The sequence below is a fragment of the Megalops cyprinoides genome, chromosome 18, assembly GCF_013368585.1.
Source record: "Megalops cyprinoides isolate fMegCyp1 chromosome 18, fMegCyp1.pri, whole genome shotgun sequence".
Taxonomy (NCBI): Eukaryota; Metazoa; Chordata; class Actinopteri; order Elopiformes; family Megalopidae; genus Megalops; species Megalops cyprinoides.
In genome coordinates, this window is record NC_050600.1 from 1,413,500 (window position 1) to 1,437,024 (window position 23,525).

The following is a 23,525-nucleotide window of genomic DNA, read 5'->3' on the forward strand; positions in this document are numbered from 1 at the left end:
AAGCCATGTGCAGGAGGGTCCTGCTCTAGCAGGAAGGTCACCCTTCTGACAGGATGAATCTAACAGCAAAGTGGGGGTCCTGTGCAGTCCAGTTCAGCTTCCCTGCAGATTCAACCACGCTGAGTCTTTCCTGATTTTAATTCTGCCCATGAAGTGGCAGCTCAGAATCCAACCCATGGGAGCCTCACTGGTAAAAGCACAGGGTAGTTACCCCCCCCCCAAGTCTGGAAAGAACCACCACACTTCAGTTTGGGATGCTAAGAGCTGATATATACTCCATGCACAGTGTAACTGTAACTGCTGCACCAGTGGTATGTTGAGCTGCCATAACCGCCAGTCCCACTGAGGGTCACGCTGCCTATTGCACGCTCCCAGATTTTATAACAATGCGCAGCTGTGCTCCATGATTGGTTGATGGTGAATACTGTCACAGCTGGGAAGCAAACTGGCCAATAGGATCAATGGGTCAGAAGTAACAGTTTAGGTGGTTGTTACATACAGCGAATCACTGCCCTGGGATAAGCATGGAACCGGTGAGGGCCGATGTATGCATTCACATGCACATTGTAAGCATAAATCAGCAATAAGTAATAGTTCAGCCTCAGGGCATTGCTCACCTGTGATAGGTTGACCTTTCTTAGCTGCAGTCCAATCACAAACAACTATATTTCCTCCTGTTCATGCCTTTCCACACACATGCCCTGAAGCATATGTAGCTGACAGGATAACAAGTGCTTAGGCACCTCGAGATGAGTAAGAGTACAGAAGACCGTTTCCAAGCAGAGGTGACCTCATATCTGACGTCACTGTTGCAGGTGAGCTTACTGGCCCATCTTAGCCAGTGTAGTGGCCACATTCAAAAGCTCATCTTTCAGAAGGCCCCTTTAGACACAGGCTGAGAAAGAAAAGGTTGCCCTGTCAATAGTCTTTTATGACAGGTGTAATTAAGTGTGGTATGTGATAAGGTCGAGTCACTGTGGACTGCCATGTGGTGGGATCAGAAACCACAGATAAAGATGTGAGATCCTGAGGTTCACCATTTTCTGATGGTCTCTCTGGTGCGTTCGGTGATCTCTGGCAGACAGCGTGGGTTTGGCTGACTCAAAAGAACAGCCAGAACTTTAGCAGCCTGTGCCATAACACCCACACACTGTTCACATTACCGAAGAGTGAGCCTCCACGCACCGAAACCAGAAAACCCACACTCCAACACACCAGACTCAACACACACCAGCACTCTGACACTCAACACACCAGCACTCTGAGACTGAACACACCAGCACTCTGACACTCAACACACCAGCATTCTGACACTCAACACACCAGCACTCTGACACTCAACACACCAGCACTCTGACGCTCAACACACCAGCACTCTGAGACTGAACACACCAGCACTCTGACACTCAACACACCAGCACTCTGACACTCAACACACCAGCACTCTGAGACCCAACACACCAGCACTCTGAGACTGAACACACCAGCACTCTGAAACTGAACACACCAGCACTCTGACACTCAACACACCAGCACTCTGACACTCAACACACCAGACTCAACACACACCAGCACTCTGACACTCAACACACCAGCACTCTGAGACCCAACACACCAGCACTTTGAGACTGAACACACCAGCACTCTGAAACTGAACACACCAGCACTCTGACACTCAACACACCAGCACTCTGTGACCCAACACACCAGCACTCTGAGACTGAACATACTGTAGCACTCTGACACTCAACACACCAGCACTCTGAGACTGAACATACACCAGCACTCTGACACTCAACACACCAGCACTCTGAGACTGAACATACACCAGCACTCTGACACTCAACACACCAGCACTCTGTGACCCAACACACCAGCACTCTGAGACTGAACATACTGTAGCACTCTGAATAACTGGGTTTGTGCCTTCAGATGTGTTGAACTGGGTAGGTTATAGTGTTCGATGCAAACAGAGCGCCATTATGAATTAATCCAGTGTCTTTAGCGCTGGAGAGCAGCCCTGCATGTCATCTAAGTAAAGAATGACATCTAGTGGTCAAACCCGTTAATTACATTGTATTACAACGTGAAGGCAAATTGTGAAAAGAGCACTAAAACATGCCAGTTATTTTTATATTTAAAATTAAAAATTATATTGTAACATATGATATTCTAACATTTTCAGCATCTTTTTCACTTTCATAATGTTATTTTTATTGAGTGTTGTGCAACGTAACGCTAAACGGCAGTTTTGAGCCCCCTAGTGGCTCAGTTGGGAAGTTGCTGTATCTTGCACACAGGCTGAGCCGTTACAGGCCCGGATCAGTCCCGCTGTGATCAGCAGCCAGCGACAAGGGGAGCCCACAGCGAGCTTCATAGGGGCAGGCAGCTCGGCCAGGGTTCACTCCCTCACCGCTCCCAGGCACCCTGCTATCTGCCAGACGAGTGAGTGGTGCGTAATGTAATTATGTAATAGGATGTAATTATATACGTAAAAAAATATAATGATATGTAAAATATGTAATTACACAGTATACTTATTCCTATTGTCTATTGTAACATGTCATATGTATTGAATGTTATTAACTTTTGACGTGTGAAAAATTAAATTAATTAAAAAAGAGAAGGGGAAAGGACACAGGGACAGAGGACAGGGTGAATAATGAGGGAATAGATTTACTCATTAATACATTCATATTCTCACACATTACAGCAGGTAGCTGCTCATAAGTCCATGCATTTATACATTTATTCACGTTCATATTTGTGGCTGGTATGCTGAGATGTGTTGGTATGTGGTATAACAGGCCAGGTGTGCTCTGAGAAATTGAAAGTAGAAACCGTACCTGTTTCAGCATTCCACCTTCATCTCCCATAGCAGAGAGCAGTCAGTCATATGGAGGCTCTGTGTGTGTGTTCTTTCCCTCAGTGTTGAAGAGGCTCCATTCTGTGTCAGGAGTCTCCACTGGGCTCTGACAGACACCCAGCTGTGCAGAGTCCAGCGTGTGAGAGAGAACATCTGGAGCCCCCAGCATAGCTGCTGAGTGACAGACTGAGATCAGGTAAGAACACCTGGCACCTGATCAGAACAGCAGGCAGGTAGAACACTGTGGGCTTCAGTGTAAAACACTACAGACAACAGCAGAGCAGCTGAATCTCACACAGACCTTCTTAAAGCAGTTAATTAATTACATGTACAGATAGAAAAAGATTTAAATAAAATCAAGTTTTGTCTTTTTGAAACAATGTTGCTCATTTATTGCATTTGTGCTCTATTTTAATGTTTCTACTAGATATTATTCACATGTAAATCAAATATGAGTCACAACAGAAAATGTAAAGCCTTCTGTGTGATGCATGAAAAATACAATATTAGCTGAAACTGAAATGGTGAGCAGGAATGACCCAGATGCAGAGATAACTCAAGGAACATGGGAGAATTACAACAGGTGAAGAATTTTTTTACTAACCAAGTAACCGTTGGCACAGGAAGGCACAGAACACAGGCCAGCTCAAGCACACCACAACAGCCAGAGTTTAAACGCAGCAAACAATCAAGACAAATCACAAACATGTGTGAACAATCAGACAATGATCAGACACACACAGTGCAAACACAAACAGGAAGAAAAGTCCCTCTGGTGGATGTTCAGGGAAGCAGCAGGCGGCTGGGAGAGAGAGGCTGTCATGAGGATGTCTGCTGGTCGTTGCGGAAAGCTGTCCCTGAAATGCTGACAGAAACAGATTAAATATCTGAAAAGGTTCTGGGGAGTTTAGTTTTTTATTCAAAATAATCAACTTTAAAACATACAGAGCAGTTAACATAAATTTACATGTATTTGTCTTCCAGAGATGAAGGGCGATGGGTCGGAGTATCTGTGTTTAATCCTCCTGCTCCTCCACCAGACCTCTGTCTCCAGACCAGGTACAGCACATCTTCACCTGCACTCTCACTGACTGCAGCACTGACATCTAAAGTGTGTGTCTCACACAGCTGATACTGTGTCACACACTGTGTGTCTCCAGGAGAATCACAAGTCTCAGTCTGAGCTGTTGTTCCAGCTGCAGTCTCAGTCTGTGCTGTTGTTCTTTCCAGAAAAGTTCAAGGTTGTTGGTCCATCTGATCCTGTTGATGCTTTAGCTGGTGAAGACGTTGTTCTGCCCTGTTACCTCAAACCCAGCATCAGCGCTGAGGACATGCATGTGGAGTGGACCAGGCTTCAGTCCGCAGAAACACTGGTGCATCTTTATCAACGGCGAGTGAATAAAAATGAGAATCAGATCCCATCTTACAGAGGAAGGACAGCACTGTTCCCAGAGGAGCTGAAGAAAGGCAACGCTTCACTAAGACTGACAGGAGTACGAGGCTCTGATGATGGACAGTATAAATGCTTCATTCAGTCTGATCTGTGGTATGACGATGCTTCACTTCTAGTAGAAGTAATAGGTAAGTGATTTTATTTTACAACACACATAATAAATCTGAATTGATTATTTTAGGTATACAACCTAAAAACCAAAGCAACCTCAATACAATGTGCCTCTTCATATCACCATTTTGGATATAGCACAGGTATTATTATACCTCTAAGATGAATATGTTTCATTTTCTTGTTATTTAGAGGGAAAATTCTGTAGTCCACTTTGTGTAAGTGCATTATTTTCTTGGGTTTACCAGCTCTCTCAAGTATGTCTGTGAGCTCGTCTATTGAACGGTGACAGTTTGCATCTTTCTTGCATCTTTCGCCTGCACCCATTATAGTTGTCCCACGGGAATGCACAGACACACACACACACACACACTCACTCTCACACACACACACACACACACACACTCACACACACACACACTCACTCACACACACACACACACACACACACACACTCACACACACACACACTCACACACTCTCACACACACACACACACACACACACACACACACACACACACACTCACACACTCACACACTCACACACACACACACACACACACACACACACACACACACACACACACACACAGCATCTCTTAGAAAAGTGAACACTGAAAAAATGCAGGTGAAACGATGAGATCACTGAGGCCGACCTGGAGTTAGCAGCATTTCTAGAACAGAGTGAAGGCGGTTTGTAATGAGCACAGCAGCTCATTCTAGGAGTAAATGAGCTGGTGACCTGGGGAGAGACAGATGTGCAAGTGAAGGAGAAATCGCAGCTTCTGTGATTGTTGGGAAGAGAAACCATGAACATGAAGCCAGTGACTCATATGATAACAGTGATGGTTCATGTATGGTAGTGGTGCTAAATGCCAGTATGGAGAAATGTGCTTGGAAACATTAATGAAGTGATGATTACAACAGATTGATATCTAACTCCTGTATTTATTGCATTTCACTAATATTAGGGACTAAAACAAAGTTACCAGTTCCATAAATTCAGCCTACATTGTCAAAATTTTTTAGAAAGATGGTATGAAGGTTGGATGAATTACCAAAATGTGTATCAGTAAAATGTAAACAGATATTTTCTTATAGTCGTTGTGTACTATACTGTTAACAAAATAAAGAGGGGCTCCAAAATTGAGGGTGTTGAAGTTGTTCCCTGACATCAATTGTGTGTCCAGGTTAGACTGTATGTCACTATCTGCATTATGTATAGGTTTTTTAAAAAATAGGTGATTAAATGAATATATATATATATATATATATATATATATATATATATATATATATATATATATATATAATAATAACGTTTCTTTAAATCTGTGATCTGTGATTTTTGCAGCTGTAGGGACTGATCCAGTGATCTCCATGGAGGGATACAGAGAAGGGGGGATCGGCCTGCTGTGTGAATCTAAAGGCTGGCATCCTGAGCCTGAACTCATCTGGCTGGACAGTGAGGGACACAGTCTCCCTGCTGGACCTACAGAGACACTCAGAGACAGCATGGCCCTCTTCATCGTGAGACGAAGTGTCATCGTACAGGAGGGAGACACTAACAGGTTCACCTGTCGAGTTCAACAGCAGCAGCTCAATCAGGAGAAGGAGGCAGAGTTTCACATCCCTGGTAACATTTCATACTGAACCCAGGGGTCACAATTGTGGGTGTGTTTCAGATTTCTGTAATCGATACTGAAGAAAATACAGAAGCAAAACTAAATTTGCAAAATGTTATCGTGCATAACGTTAGGTAAGTAGCTTGGCAGCAAATTACATTACATCACAGTCACATGACAAACAGTTAATTCATGCCAGACTATTACAAACAACCTAAAATTAACCGTTTGGAGGTTCTTACTGAGAGACCCCCCTGATATCCTGATAAGATGCCCCTCCCAGACAGCTGTGACCAGGGTTATCTCCACTGGATTCAGCATCCTTGGGAAAGAGCCTTTGGATGGAGAATAAGTGAGTGAAAAACTGAATGAAATAATGGATGAAGTAATGAAACAAATGAATTAATATTGAGTCTCCATGTCTGTTTCAGGTGAGATGTTCTATCGTGCTCGTTTCTGGAAGGTGGCCTTCGCTGTGTGTTTCACTCTGGGAGTTCCTGCTCTAATAGGACTTGCTGTTTTAATCCATCGCTATGTGAAACTGCGCAGAAAGAAAGGTGAGACTCTGATTCATGTCTGTTACTGGATTGTGAAGTAATGCTCTGGTCCAGAACTTTAAAACACATTATTGTAAAAATATTATTATTGCACAGAAGGAGATTTTGATCAGGATATACAGCAGCCAGCAGTAGTTAGAGAAGCACCTCTAGCTCAGTGTGTGTGTCTGGAGTGTAACACTGTGAGTGTAACACTGTTAGTGTATCACTGTGAGTGTAACACTGTGAGTGTAACACTGTCAGTGTATCTGTGTGCTGATAGACAGGCTGATTACTGCTGCTTTTACTGAGTGATCTGGGCTCTGAGGAGGGAGGAGTCAGACAGCATGTGACTGAATCTGTATAAAAAACTTCCAGTGTCTGCAGCAGCTGCTGAGCTGCTGAGCTGCTAATGCTCCAGGTGTGCTTACCTGTGTGTGGGATGGACATGCGGGCGGGTTTACAACAGACAGTCTGCCTGTCAGCTGCTCTGTCCCTTTCCTGGTACTGATCCAGCACCAGACACATTAATGTCCAATATTTAGCGATGCTGAGTTTGGGGGCTCCTGAGTGGCTCAGTTAGTAAAGCTGCTTGTTCTGAGTGCAGGCTGAGTTCTACAGTGTGAGACATGGCAGGTTCAGATCTAAGCTGTGTCATTGGCTAAAACAACCCAGTCAACAGCAAGGAGAGATATCATTTCCAAACAGATGACTGTAGAAAAACATATATTTTAACAAAATAAAATCAGTAAAATTAAAATGAACCAAAGGGAAAATGAAGGGAAGATAAATACTTAAAATTTAAATGTACTTTTACATCGGACAAGAAAAAGCTTGGGGGGAAACTGGAGGTATTTAAGAAAAGGAACCTCAGCATACCTGACTAAACTCTATAAAGGTTCAAGAAAGAATTTTCCATAGTAATGAATGAAAAATCTGAACACTCTGGTCTTTGCAAATCTCATTTGATAAACTGGCCTTTCAAATATATATTTGTGTGAAAACCCTGCACAAAACACTCAGAGCAACATGAGTGCTATCATAGCCGAGGTTGAGTACCAAGAAAGCAGCCGCAGAAATGCAATATGTACCACATTTATGCTGCTAATATAAAACATTAAATATAATTATCAGTCATGGATTAGTTTGCATTTACAGTATTTAAGTCAACATTTCAATGAATTCTCCTCTTAGTGAGTTAAATCTGTTTTCTTACATCTGCAGATCAGCTTTTCCAAGAGCTGGGTAAGTAGAATGTATGTGTGTGAGAGAGAGAGAGAGAGAGAGAGAGAGACCTCTAAAATCACAGACAACTTATTGTGCATCCAACAGAAACAAGTAACACACAAAAAGAACAGCTGGAAACGTGAATATTCAAAAATGAATATCCGATTTGAAAAGAAAAGACAATGAAAAATGTTTGGAGTTGGATTACAAAAACATGAGAAAAAACCTCTGAAAACCAAGAAAAGCAGGATTGACACTTTGGTTTCTTTGAAGCTTTAAAAAAGAACACAGAGTGAAAACAGAGCAATATACTCAAAATCACCTACACGCCACGGAGGAATCCATTCATTCTAACCGCTTCTGGGACAACTGGAATTCCTTACATAAGGAATGTTGAGTTGTTGAGTTATGGTATCATCATACACATACACATACACACACACACACACACACACACACACACATACACAGACTCTATCTAACCTCCTGTTTCTCTGTTTACAGAGTTTGAAAGTGCTCATAGATATGCAGGTGAGTGTGTGTTTACATTTACATTTATTCATTTTGCAGACGCTTTGGATAAAAGCAGACACTTTTATCCAAAGTGACTTACATAGGTTACAGTTGTTTTTACAATGTTATCCATTCATACAGCGGGATATTTACTGAAGCAACTATGGGTTAAGTACCTTGCCCAAGGGTACAGCAGCAGTGTCCCAGCGGGGATTGAACCAGCAACCTTTCGGTTACGAGTCCAGCTCCTTAACCACTATGCTACACTGTTTCCTTCACACTCAGAGGGCTCTGTGTGAGGCTTTTCTCTTGGTCCAGGACTTCACTCAAATATTACAAACATTTATTATTATAATCTGGAAATTATATGTAAAAGTCTTAAAATTAAACAAATATTCCTCAACATTAACCTGCGGCTAAGGAGATTCCTCAAGAATATCAATAATATAAACTGAAGAGCAGCAGTATCAATAGAGATTAAATACATGCAAGATATTTATGTATCAAATTATCTCTGTTTCCCTCCACAGTGGAAAGTGAAAATGTAATAAATCTATTCAATTCAATAACTTACTCATAAATTCTCTGTTTTCCTCCACAGTGGATGTGACTCTGGACCCTGATACAGCTCATCCCAATCTCATCCTGTCTGAGGATGGGAAACAAGTGAGACATGGAGACACACCACAGAAACTCCCTGACACTCCAAAGAGGTTTGATACTGCGCTCAGTGTCCTGGGAAAGGAGGGTTTCTCCTCAGGGAGATTTTACTATGAGGTGCAGGTTGGGGAGAAGACTGAGTGGACTGTAGGAGTGGCCAAAGAGTCTATCAACAGGAAGGGAAGTGTTGCACTGAACTCTGAGGATGGATGCTGGAGCATATGGCTGTGGAGAGGGACTGAGTACTGGGCTCTGGATGGTCCCTCTGTCCTCCTCCCCCTGAGAGAGAAGCCCAGGACAGTGGGGGTGTATGTGGATTATGAGGGGGGTCAGGTCTCCTTTTACAATGTGGAGGCCAGGTCTCATATCTACTCCTTCACTGGTTACACCTTCACTGAGAAACTCTATCCATACTTCTGCCCCTGGTACAATGACAATGGTAAAAACTCAGCCCCACTGATCATCTCTTCTGTCAGTCACACTGTCTGAATATTTTGTGTGGAATCCAATATTATTCTGTTGTAATAAATGATAATTTGGGTTTTATAATATGGACACGATATTAGCATTCTGTGCCTCCTCCCACATTAAAATATAATTCAAACATATTATAATGAGGACTTAAGCATGCAAATCAGCTCCACTGATCATCTGTCCTGTCAGTCACACAGACTTTTGGTGAAAAGTAAGATATTTGAATTTTGATGTACATGTTTATGTGTGTGTAATCATTTTATACATGCTATATTAAAATGATTTTTAAATATATGCAAAGTGCACCAGTCCTGTTTCAGAGCAATATAACTATCTCTCATCACCAAATGAATGCCTTCTTATGTAAAAGTGTATAATGTCTTTACAATGGGTTTATCACAGAGAGCTCCACAGCGCATTACTAAAAACAGAACAGAAAACCAATGCCACTGAAACAGAACTGAAAAATTATTCAGTGGCGATTGTACAAAAGCTTTTTCATCAATAGTTTAAAAAATGTATGCAAAAAGAATGACAAGGATGACATCACAGAACGCATGAGTCTCCTCTGAGCCAGGCCGTGTCATCAACATGCGCCTCCTCACACTCTGCCTCTCCACAGTAGATGAGTGCAGACAGTAAGTGAGCTTCACACAAATATTACCAGCTTGTGGGCTGTTCATTCATTTGACAAAAATGGTGAAAAATAACTACCACCCAGTGGCGTTTTTACATTGCAGGCCAGGGAGGCCATGATCCACCAACAGACGGTGCTTTTGTGGAAAACATCAGCATCAGATCTTTGGTTACAAAAGTATATTTTTAGGTAATGCAATCTGTGACACTATATGAGAATCTGCCTGGTCACCGTGCTGCCTGCCTGGCGTTATTTGGCTTAGAGAATATTCTTTGTGTTGCTGGATCACATGGGTTTGGTTGAGTCTGTTTCACTCCTCCGTGTGGCTCTGGCTGGCGTATGGGGCACACAGGCCTTCAGCCCCATGGCCCTACAGTGCAACAACAAGGGAGAAAACCCCAAAGCTGAAGTTTATGCTGAGCAGTGGGGTGCAAACTCACAGCCCCTACATAAGAACAAAGCTGAAGTTTATGCTGAGCAAATTTACAGCCCCTACAGAACAAAATTCACAGAGGACAATGAGTACTGCAGCTGGTATTACAGGTATGTTGATAGTTTGAATACGTAACGCAGGTAACCCCTAGCAATAGTGTGTTTAACATGGACATTGACTGCTAGCTAATTTTTCACCAGAAACTGGAGCTAAAACAACTGGGACCACAAGCCACAAGATGCATGTGTGGGCAGAGAAGGGTGCAAGCTGTAACCTAATGCTGTTAAATAGGAATGGAGCTGTGGAAGCTAAGCTGTGCTTACAGGATGTTTCATAGCACATGGTGCATGCTCTGAGTGGGTAACCTAAATAAAATAATAACAGCAGATTAATTATGTCCCCGAATGCATGGGTGTTCCTTATGGAAACGAGAGAACAGACTGTTTGATATTATTGATATTATGTACAGTTTTCTTCCATTGTCTATGATGTTTTTAAATGAGGCTGTTAAATTCCGACCAGGTTCTTTAACCACACATGCATTGTTTTAATCTGTGTTATACTGTTGCTCTGGGGCCATTTTTCAACTCACACTAAGAGGCAGTTCAGGTCAGTGTGAGCGTTAAGTGTTCAGGTCAGTGTGAGCGTTAAGTGTTCTGGTCAGTGTGAGCGTTAAGTGTTCTGGTCAGTGTGAGCGTTAAGTGTTCAGGTCAGTGTGAGTGTTAAGTGTTCAGGTCAGTGTTCTGTTTATTGAATTTAGTGATCCTGCTGCTCACAGCACTGAGTCATTCAGGGAACGCTGTGCTCCGCCCTCCAAGGCAAACGCACCTCATTCACCAAACACTGTAGGAACACCAGTCAAAGTTTCCATGGAGCTCCAGTTTTTATAGTCTAGCCTAGCACTGGGTCAACATTAGGGGCCAAAATGTTTCAGGACAGGCTTACATTTGGTTTATGTTTTTTTTTTAAAAAAAACATAATTAAATGAAAGCAACAGTTATCATTGGATAGGTGGAGCTTTGTTAAAATAAGGTTAAATGATATGAAATTGATTCCTGCAAAGACAAATTATCACATTTATGAGCAAATCAATTCTAGCTTTAAAATGGTTAGAGGCTGTTAATGGATTTCTGCACATCAGCACTGGTGCTGGGCAGAAGCTGCTAAAGTGAGGAGACAGAAACGTGTTTTTTTCAGCAGGATGGAGCGATCAGGACTTCTCCTGCAGAGCCTTGATCAGTTCTGTCAGGGCTGCGATCTTGCACTGGGTGGAGGTGAGCTCGGGGACCGGCTGAGAGAGGTACTGGCCAACTCCGCTCTCAAACTTCTCCCAGCGAACCTCGTCCAGCACGCTGCTCTCACACTTTTCTCCGTAGAAGTCTTTCTCACACTTGCAGAACTCTCCAGACGTGCCCTTAATCACCGTGCAGGTCCCTCTGCCACAGGACTGCGAGCAGGGGGGTGGGGACGCCTCCTTACCCTCCAGAAATACAGTATAGGTAACTGTCTGATCCCAGGACAGTGGTCCCGTACTACATGTGACCTCAGCGTGACCCGAGTCTTCTGTTTTAAAGTACACGTCAGTATGCTGCCCAGCATGGAGCCCAGAGATACGGGGGTTGGTCTCAGTCTCTGTTCTCAGCACATCTATAAGGTCAGTGGAAACACACTTACGGGCATAACCCCCACCCACAAAACCCGATGCTACACGAACGGTCCTTTCTTTCTGTAAATTATGCAGCTTATCTTGTATTTGTCTCTTTGCGTCAGCATCCAGCTCAGCCCCCCTCTCTCTGCTGAACAGGACAACGATTCGGTCTTGGATGGTAACTTTAATGTGGCGTCCGGCTTCAGAGTGACCGCTCTCTTTCTCACCGTACACCACCACCACCCAGTCATGCCAGTAGTACTTCTCATCCAGAAATGCCTTTATGTTCAAAGCTAAATCTCTGCTGTTTTGCCATGTGGACTTTTCGCCGATGGTCTTCACGTCGGTCCTGACCCACTTCTGGTAGTTCTGGATGCAGGTGAGCACGGCGCTCTGCTGGGCCTGCACCACCTGGCTGAGCTTCTGAGCCGCCTCTGTGGCCTCGTCCTCGCCGTTGTGGCCTTTCAGCACGTAGTAATACAGGTTCAGCTGCAGGCCCTTCAGCATCACTGCTGTGAAGTGGTGACTGTACTGCACCACGGCCGTCAGGTTGCCTTTGAATTCGTCCGCTAGGATGGTGAAGAGGTTGGTATTGAGCGAGGGCTCGACCTGCGTCAGGTAGCGGTAAAAGCTGGCCACACTGCTCGCCGTGGCCGTGTCTCTGTAGAAGCTGATGAACCTCTGTGCATATTCCTGCAGCCTCTTCCTCTCCTCCCGCGTTTTGGTCATCTGGGATTTCCTCATGTACTTTGTGAATTCATCTCAGGAGTTTTTGATGTGGTTCTTGTCCTGGGAGTACACGCTGGCGTAGGAATCCACTTCACCATAGCTGGAGTTTTGATGATTGACCATTGATAGATGCTGGTGTCCAGGTACTTTCACCATTTGCCTTTCTGGGTCTTCTGTTGGTTACTTTTTGGTTGGAAATGCATAGTACTTTAGTTGGAATATCTGCAAAATTCTGTATTCTAATTTTTTTTTACCTCATCTGAGGTTTTATTACAGTACAGTACCAATCAAAGGTTTGGGTACACCTACTCATAGAAGGGGTCTTTTTTATTTTTTACTGTTTTCCACATTTTAGAAAAATAGTAAAGACAGCAAAACTGTGAAATAACACAAATGGCACTATACAGTGACCAAAAGTGTTCAATAAATCAAAACTCATATATTTCTGATTCCACAAAGTACGCAAAAGTATTTTTTAAAAATATTTTTGAAAGAAATTAATACATAGGCATCAACTTCACAATTCGAATTTGTCTAAGAAACAAATTTCAAACATTTACGCTTAAATCTTTAGATCAAAATGAATGCATGTTTCCCTCTATCTTCTATCTGTCAGGTGTGTCCAGACTTTTGACTGGCTGTAATGGCTGACATGTTAGTTGAAGGTGTTGCATTCAGTGCTTGATGGATAACATCAGTATGGAATGTTAAAGACAGGTGAATACAGTTCAATAGTGCTGATAACTGGCTCACTGAGTCACAGTGTTCGGGTAAGAGAGGTGTTTGATTATATCATGTGATGTGATGTCACTATCTTTCCTCTTTGGACTCGTGTGTTCAGTCCGTCTCGGAGGTCTCGTGGTTTTACTTGCATGACCTCCTTCTGCAAGGGCAGGTAACGTCAGTCGAGCTGCAGGTGTCAGGTGTTGGGGTGCTGAAAGCAGCTCGGACAGGGAAAGCAGGCAGGTGTCGGGGGGCAAAGTTAAAGCTTCATGGTGTAATGATCTAATCTGTGTGATTGAAGCCATAATGTTCCTGCCTTATTTGTGTAACAGTTGAGTTGGATTAATAAGTAGCCAGCCCAGCTGTGGGTCACTAAAGATAATGTGCCAGTTTTGGTGCCTTGCATTCGGTCACTGTGTCCAGATCATTTTCCCCTCCATTTGAAATTTGGCAGTGGGGCGTAGTGGTAAAGGGGCAGGGCTTGTAATCAAAAGGCTGCTGGTTCAAGTCCCCACTGGGGCATTACTGCTGTATCTTTATTCCAAGCACTTAACCCTGAATTGTTTCAGTAAATATCCAGCTAAAATTAGTAATCATTTTTAGTATTTGTGGAGTACAGGACACTGAGAATGCTTTATTTGTACATAAATCACAAAAAAAATATTTCAGTGAAAAAAAAACACCACATTCATTTCATGTATGAAGTTATTATTCTATTTTGTCAGTAGTAGCACTTGAGAAAACAGCTCTTCATAAAGACATTAGGTTTCACTCAATGGAGCAAAAATTAATCAGGCCCATGATTAAAATGAAAGCTTAGGCTTTAAAAGCGTGAGTATTTGCTTCATTTTCATTTGACACTCTGCTGTAACACATTTTAATATTTACCAAGACCCTAGAAATTTCTGTTGTTTATCAAAGCATCATGCTAAATGTTTGCGGATGTATCTGATATGCAGTGTGCAGGGCCTTAGAGGAAAATAGGCTCTGCATGTTGTCTGAGGCAAAGCGTGATGCTGTCTCTGGAGTGGATGCCAAACACCTGAGCTATAATAAAATGCAGCCTTTGCCATGTTAATTTATCAGAATGTATCTGTGTTAACAAGGTCTGTTAAACCATTAATATACTCTAAAAGTATGTTATGGTGAACACTGAAATGCATTAGGATTCTTTCAAATATTATGGGTCAATTCAAAGTGAAAACAGAACCAATTAGGCAGATAACAGAGAAATATGTAACTCAGTAATCTAATTCAGCCAATGTGTTTTACAGGAGAGATGATCAGTGGGGTTGAATTTGTGCCATTTTTACTGAGACTCGGGCTAAAGTATGGATAGAGTTTCTCAGTGAAGGTGTAACCGGTGTAGTATGAGTAGATATGAGACCTGGCCTCCACATTGTAAAAAGAGACCTGACCCCCCTCATAATCCACATACACCCCCACTGTCCTGGGCTTCTCTCTCAGGGGGAGGGAGACAGAGGGTCCAGCTAAAGCCCTGTACTCAGTCCCATTCCTCAGCCATATGCTCCAGTATCCATTCCCAGGTCTCAGTGCAATCTGCCCCTTCCTGTTGACAGACTCTTTAGCCACTCCTAAATCCCAGTCAGGCTTCTCCCCAACCTGCACCTCATAGTAAGATCTCCCTGAGGAGAAACCCTCCTTTCCCAGGACATTTATAGCAGGATAGAACCTCTTTGGGGTGTTAGGGACATTCTGTGGTGTGTCTCTATCTCTCACTTGTTTTCCATCCTCAGACAGGTTGAGATAGGGGTTTGCTGTATCAGGGTCCAGAGTCACATCCACTGTGGAGGGAAACAGAGAAATTATGAGTAACTTATTGAATTGAATAGATTTATTACATTTTCACTTTCCATATATTGAAAAGAAAGTATTTGCATACTGTGAAAGAGAGCCTTCACCACCTCTGCCAAATTGCTAATTGTCTATTGTGTATTAATTATTTGTTAATTGCACATGTTGGCAATTTGTAAGGGAACCAGCTGATTGGCTAACGAGCCACACCTGACTGATTGAGGCCTGATTAAATACAGGTGTGGCTGCAGAGCAGAGGAGGCTCACTGTGTCCCTGCTGCTGTTTGTACATAGGCTGGCTTCCCTGGTTTGGTTTTAAACTATTAGCTGATGACACAGATTAATTACTTCAGTGCACTACGTAATCTGTGTATTTGTGCTCTGTCTGAAACTGATTTGTTACTGAAATATTTTTTATTCTTAGCTGCAAATTCAATAGTGAAAACAAAGCCAAACAGCTGTTGCACAGACTTCTTGCAGTCATGTTGCTGTCATAATGTATAATATTGTGCTATCTGTGAGTGGAATCGAAACAAAAAAACATGGTATAACAGACAAAAGTACAATGTTCAATTTTTCTCTCTTAAAAATTGTTCAAAATTGTTCAAAACATCTACTTCAATCATAAAATATTATTGCACAGAGCAAATATACGGTTCTGAAATTCTACCCGTATGAGACACTGTGGGTGCAGGGGTTCGAGCCATGAGTGTTCATCTGCATTGAGGACTGGTGATCAAGATGTTCAGGTGGGAAAATCTATTTTGTGCTGAATTAACTTATAGATTTGAATGATTATTGGGATTCAATTTATTCCAATCACTGTCATTACTGAACATAAATGGACAGGTTTTTTTAAAGCTTTACAAATCCAAAATCCAAACGTTCCTGTATTACTGCAGCTATTACAGTAATATTCATAAATCATCGTAAAAAAAAAAGATGGAGCATTCTGGAACTGTTTATCAGTAACACCATTTATCACTGTTAAAGCCCAGCTTAAAGAAGTGAATATTATCAGTCATTTCTTTTTCACATTCTGAAACATTGTCTCAGTTTTTTAGTCTAAAGTATTTTTAAATGTTGTTAAAGGATTCATATGTTTCTGCATTTCCCTTCATAAAGTATGGCAAAAGGTTGGAATCTTTCAGCCACATCAATAAAAAGTGTTGAAGGGGCAAAGATGATGAACAGTTATTAAAGTATACCAACCCATAATTGTGCCATATATTAATAACACAAGGAATCATCCTCACTGTTCTGACTTCAGACTCAGAGACGAGCATAATCCTACCTGCTGCTTCAAGAATCCACTCCCACACTGAAAGAGGACAGAATTAACATTACTGTATGTATGCTGGATGATATATATATTTATATATGTGTACAATGGATGTGTGTTGGATTTGCTGAATGTTAATTGCATATTTGTTGTTTTATCTGTTACTTATGATTCATCATTTTTGAATTACTTGTTTTTTTATTGGTTTAACATAGTGATTAAAAAGGGGATTCAAACTGTTTTACAGGAACTGAAGCACATCTTAAAACAAAATAAGTTGAACAGTATTTGTTTACCTGCCTTAAAGACAACTCCTTTCTTTCCTGCAGAGGAACAGATACTTTGATCAATTTACATTTTATTTATTAGAATGTAGCTTCACCTGCCCTGTTTCCATCCACCTGTTGAACATATTTTGGACCAAAGTCTGTAGAACTACGGACAAACTGTGTGTGGCATTTCCTGGCCAAACCTGATTTGTTTGGTTTCTCAGGGGTGGCATTGAGGTTTTATGTTGTCATGAACTAATTAACATACAGTTGACTCTCCCTGACAACTGTAAGAGGTTATCACATCAAATGTGTTTCCATGCATTTTTGAACACTCAGTAACTTCTACTGTTTTAATATATACTGTAATTCAACAACTATCATTAATTAACTTGCAAAATTTTAATAATTTAAAAATCTTAGCAAGTAAGCAAGCTAAATGTCAAGCTGAATGGGGTTTCCATAGTTCTTTTCAGTGCTTTACCTTTGTCATTGAGACTTTAGTGACATTGAGTTGGATGGAAACAGGGCATTTCTCAGGCAGTGATCCCTAGTTTAGCTGTAATGTGAGTCTGACAGCAGCCAGTGTTAATGTGCCTCACAGTAAGTACTTTGTGATCAGCAGAATTCAGAAGCAGGACTACAGCACAACCCCCAAACACACTGCTACCTGTACATGATCATATACAATCAAAGCACCCATTCACACATACTTTCAAACACAGCATCACATAGGAGGGAACCTTCTGGCTGATTCATTATGTTAAATAAAAATTCAACAAACTGATTGCTGCCTAAATTGCAAAATGATAATTAGAGGTAAAAAAAGATTGTAAAAAGATTACACTTACGTGTCCATTCTGAAAAAACACCTTTGACTGGAAAAAAGGAGCAAAATATCAAACTGATATTTACACATGGGTTTGGCACCATAATCCTCACATATGTGTTACGATGATTGGTCACATTTGGCCAATGACAGACATTTTCTATACAATTTTGCAGGTTAAAATGGAATATTGATTGAATATTGATGAAATGACTACAAATATGACCAATCATATACATATCTATGCACATACCTGTTTTATTGGTGTAATTGGAGAAACAAATCTCACTGTTGTATGTGGCCTGCAGTCGGGAGAACTCCTCCTCCTTCTCCTCCAGCTCTCTCTGCAGCTCTGGGTACCAGAGAGAAAGGAAGCCATTTTAAGTGAAGGAAGTGGTTTTGGCATGATCAGCACAACAGAGAGGCAGTGTGGTGCAGTGGTTAAGGCACGCCACAGGGTGGCAGTGTGGTGCAGTGGTTATGATGAGCCACAGGGTGGCAGTGTGGTGCAGTGGTTAAGGCACGTCATAGGGTGGCAGTGTGGTGCAGTGGTTACGATGAGCCACAGGGTGGCAGTGTGGTGCAGTGGTTATGATGAGCCACAGGGTGGCAGTGTGGTGCAGTGGTTACGATGTGCGGCAGTGTGGTGCAGTGGTTATGATGAGCCACAGGGTGGCAGTGTGGTGCAGTGGTTAAGGTGCAGAGTTTGTGACCCAAAAGGTTGCTGATGTGATTTCCAGGTGGGCAGCGGTTTATACCGTTTGTGCTTGCCCTTACACCTATAAAACTTTTATTATTGTATTTTTCCTATCATAAGCCAGAGTTTCTCTAATTTTTTCATCAGCGCCTACTGCATGTGTCAGTTTTTACTTGCTGTTCTCTCATTTAACTAGAGCTTATTGAACTATTTTATTTAACTGTTTTTTATCCTGATCTGGAGCTGAAATCTTAACACTGTAATAAAATAAGCACAACAGATCCACTGTCATGTAACTGAGAGTTCATGTGTCAGGGTAATCTAAAATTATGTAACATAGATAAATATCTTTAAAGATGTTGCAACATATTTCACTAGCCATTGCAAAGTCTGGTGTGGATCTAGGAGTGCTGAATGGTGACTCTCAGAAGTAGTCTTCCACACTGCAGCATTCTGAGACCTTCCCTTTGTTATAACAACTCAACACTTGCCAAGGTTAAAATAACGCCAACCCCACCAATGACGTAACAACTCAACATTCACCCAGGTTAAAATAACACCAACACAATGATGTATCACCAACCCAATGATGTAACAACTTGACACTCACCAGTGTTGTGGGAAGTGAAGTTGCTGAGTTGCTCCTTCAGTTCACTCTGCTGTTGATCTGAGAGAAAAGAGATTAACATGATTGAACCCTTATTATCCACATGGAGAAAAGCAGGAGAAGGCCGTTTCCAACTGCAGATTTTTAATTATTGCAGTAGAACACACTTAAAACCTTTCCCCTGCTTCCTGTGTAAAAGATTAACATAGGGCCAGCATGGACCATTGCACCATTAAGATTAGACCAGCTTTCTGTGGAGTCTCTGTGCAGGAAAGGAAAAACACTCTTCTACAGAAAGAAATGAATACAATTCCCAGGGTGCATCAGGAACTTTGATCTTACTTAAACTGTACTTTCCAATTCACAACTGCCGTTGATAAGCAAGCAAAAGAAAAAAAAGCAGATAACATTACATTTCAAACACTGACACTGATGTTAATTAGCCAGCTAAACATAACATTTGGAAACACAAGATAATTTTATGTCATGAAAATGCTTCATTTATACGCTTATATCCTATTTGAAGAATTAAAATTAACATTGGAAAATTTTTACAATGACATGAACGATTTCATTTGCAATTTCATTTTCTTCCCCTTAAAACTTAAACTAATTAAGAAATGCTACATAGCACGAGGAGCTTTCAAATACAAAATACATAAATACATTTCTTAATCAGACTGACAGCTTCATGTAAACCTTAGTGCCAAATATGGAGCCCTTTACAATAACCACTAACATTTCTGCCAGCTGACCTCACCATTTCCTGCATTTCTCTGACCCATAATGTTCTGGGTTGCAGTCAGGATAAAGGAGGTGCACATGTGGGGTTGAAGCAGTTCTATTTGTGCACTTAGAACCCCGGTGATAATGTCATTCTGCTGTGCACCTGAGGTATTCACTGGGCCTGTATGTCTTACAGTGTCATGATTCACTGGCAGAGAGCTGTAAACCAGCCATTCAGATCAGCTTTGTCACGTGTGCTGATTGTAGACCACAGGCACATGAAAAAGAGTAATGTAATTTCACCTCACTGTTTTTGCATATTAATTTATATGTTAGAACTGCAGAATATTTTTATTTCAACATCATTTGAAATGATAATAATTCTGTAATTATTCTTTATGCTTATTCTGTAACTATAGTTTTTAGATATTAGAGATGAGATATTTTGAAAGAAGGAACTAATGAAACCATTTCTGTAAAATAAAGAAGTGAAATCATCTCTGACCAAACTGTTGTTTTATCTGAATATGCTTCTCACAGAAAATCAACATGAAATCAAGAAAAATGATGCAATGTTACTATTAAACCACAAATAACCAAACCTTAACCACAACCTTAGGCACACCAACACATATTGATATACTACAAAGGATATCATATTATATATTCTTTTGCATGAATTATTACCATAAATACTACACACAAATCCCTATTACAGATTATTTTACAAACATAATAAAGACCTCATTAACATAGTAAATTACAGTAACTTCCTTATTAACACTTGTAGTTGAGTTCCAACCTAGCATGGTTCTGTTCTGTAAACTCCTCATTAACACTTACAGTAGAGGCCCAGTGCAGTGGTGAGGGAGATCAGAGTGATGATCCACAGAGAGATGAAGAGCAGTGATGTCCTCTTGTACAGAGAGTCTCTCCCAGCACGGCTCTGACCCGCTGATGCAGGAAAGAGGACACATCTCTGTAGCTCTGAATGGAGCTGGGATTCGCCCTCTTAGTTTTATTGGAATATCTTTAGAATTTTTAACTGAGGAGACCAATCAAAAGTTTAAACTGTATACTGTCTGTTGATTGGCTGCTAGGGATGGCTCTTTGCTTGGTAATACAAATACCCAATGAAATCCTCTACAGAGTTTAGTAAGTGTTTTCTGAGTTTGTCTCTATACAAACAGCAATGAAAGCAGTTATTATTTTGATGTTCCAAGAGAGACTTCCCCTTTTCCTCTTACTCATTTAGAAAGTGTCAGAGTGGGTGAGAATGATTTGATAAAATTTACCATGATTGCCGATAGTCTTACTTCGTAGCTCACCTCAGCACCCAGGCAACAGTAAATACCACAGATTACATAATGATTACACAATGATGTAACACACAGTAGGTTACATTAAGTATTGTTCTGTCTGTAATAGAAAGTGCATTTTGTTTTCATAGAGAAATAGCACCATAGGGCAGAGGTCTACATGACTGATCTAAATTAAACTCTATGAGTTATTACACTCTATTAAACTCTGTCTATTTCACAGTTCATAGATAGCAAATACACACAGCAGTTCCCCATACAGTACATACCCCATACAAATAGTTCAAAAGTCTGCAGTAGTTCATAAAGTCATTTCCAATGCAAATCTGTAGTAAAATAACTGACTTTCTACTATCAGAAGATCAGCTTCAGTAATTATGTCCATGATCTCATGGGAGAGCAGCAGAAACTCAGTCATACGCTTATTTCTCTTATTCTGCCTGGTATCTGCTCATCCTTTTTGTTTTCTCAGACCTTACCCTCATGGCTGTGATGCGATGCTTTGGTCCTGACCTCTGAAGAGTCGCACATTTTTGAGTAAACTGCATCAGGATCCATCTTCTCAGAGGTGCACTTTGGTTCACGCTGCTCTGAAGCCCCGAGAGTGTGACCCTGTAAGGAACTTCTCTGTTCTTTAGGCTGTTCTGTGAGGGACAGGCTCTGGCCCCAGTGCATTGTGGGCTTTCCGATGTGGAAACGTCATGATCGATAGAACAATGTTGAACTGAAACATTTCATTCACCGTATTTGTTCCTTCTTCAGCTTGAAGGTATTTCATGCATTAATGTTCATGATCTGATACAGCCGAACTCCACAGAGTGGACTTACCACAGCATCCCTACAGGACCACGTCACTGTGCAAGATGGTACTTCACAGGGAAGGACATCAACTGTGACACTCAAGTGAGTTTAAATGTGATTTTTCATCCTGGTATAACGTATATTGATGTATTTATTGTCCCCGTGTTGTTTAATAATGGATGTCAGTATTACAGCATGTATCCCAATAAAATGAAATGAACATTGGTTACAATATTGTATAAATTTTGCTCAGGACTCAGCCAACATCTGGCTGTATGAACATGCTCAGTCAGGGGGATTGTGGCACATAGTGAGCAGATTATCGCTGCTTGCCAGGTGGTCATGGGGGAATGACTGGATAGTCCATAAAGGTCACTGCCTTTCTGTGGCTGAGGAATATCAGTTAAAAAGGAATCACAGATTCCACACAGCAATAGGCTGCTGTCTGTGAGGGACACAGCGCAGCATCTCACCTGTTTCCGAGGAGAGAGTGTGTTTTTCTGCACCCTCCCGCATTGGCAGTAGGGGATGCAGCAGTAGGGGCAGCAGCTAAGGGCATAATTGGGCATTCCAAGTTGGGAGAAAAATAGCAAAACGTGTTGGGCTTTCCAAATTTATTTAAAATGTTTAAAGACAAGCACAATATGAAATATTATTACACAGAAATTTAAACACAGAAGCACAGAAGAGCTTACGGAGAGGTTAAGACCTAGAAATACAGGGGAAGTCAGAGAGGGAAGACATAAAAGGAGGTGTAGTTGCAAGTACACAAAAATAGAGAGGAAAAAGTGCTGAAACTGTGGATTTTAGCTGATGGAGAATTTGCATGTACAGTAATTCAGTGTTTGGTGCTCCTCTCCCTCAGTAAAATAGACACCATGTGAATCCACCTGACAAACATGCAAAAGGTATGTACAGGGAATTGTATGTACATCTCAGTTGTATATACTTGGTTATTGTGGCAGGCAACTATGTGTGTTTTAGTTTTTATCATCAATGTTGCCTTGCAAACGGCAGACGGTTGCACTGTGACTGTGTGATTGAGAACAGGCAGCTCTGCCCTGTTGGTTTCTCCACACCTGATTCCAGCTGAATTCACTGCAGCATAAAACCGTGTGTGTGTAGAAGGCTGGGTGTTCACTCTGGAATAATGGCAGCTGCAGTGTCTTGCTGGACTTCCTTTCCACATGGGTGGGGCAGCCAGGGGGCGATAGTGTGAAATTTGGGGCAATTGCAGCAACGCTTTGGCTGTCATATTGTTTTGATGTAAGTCTAGTGTTGATTCTGTGCAAAAGCTGTTGTCAGCAGTCTGATAAGCTCAGATCGTTTTAATTTCCCCAAGGTCTCCACACATCCAGCAGAATGAATAACTGGTTAAATGGATTTAGTCAGAAATTGCTTTTAATTAGTTTTTCTTTTTGGTATTTCATGCTGTCAGCTAAATATTAAGTCTAACAGCTGAAATCATTGAATTTATAATGCTTAGAATTTATAGTGAAGTGCAAGAATAATCAGACACATATTGGCAGTACAATGCATGTGT

The 23,525-nt window shown here is 41.5% G+C and overlaps 1 protein-coding gene and 1 long non-coding RNA gene across 2 annotated transcripts; one reads left to right on the forward strand and one right to left on the reverse strand.

Moving 5' to 3' along the window:
- Window positions 1-2,981: 2,981 nt before the first annotated feature.
- LOC118793525 (butyrophilin subfamily 1 member A1-like) lies at window positions 2,982-9,482 on the forward strand. Its single transcript, XM_036551745.1, has 8 exons — window positions 2,982-3,062; window positions 3,851-3,925; window positions 4,097-4,447; window positions 5,787-6,068; window positions 6,489-6,614; window positions 7,818-7,838; window positions 8,325-8,351; window positions 8,935-9,482. The coding sequence occupies exons 2-8, from the start codon at window positions 3,853-3,855 to the stop codon at window positions 9,480-9,482; spliced, it is 1,428 nt and encodes a 475-aa protein (XP_036407638.1). The 5' UTR covers window positions 2,982-3,062; window positions 3,851-3,852.
- A 5,452-nt stretch (window positions 9,483-14,934) lies between these two features.
- LOC118792912 lies at window positions 14,935-17,060 on the reverse strand. The gene is made up of 3 exons (XR_005005639.1): window positions 17,031-17,060; window positions 16,747-16,773; window positions 14,935-15,442 (listed from the first exon to the last, which is right to left on the reverse strand). It is a non-coding gene; the product is annotated as an uncharacterized LOC118792912 (long non-coding RNA).
- Between the last annotated feature and the right edge of the window lie 6,465 nt (window positions 17,061-23,525).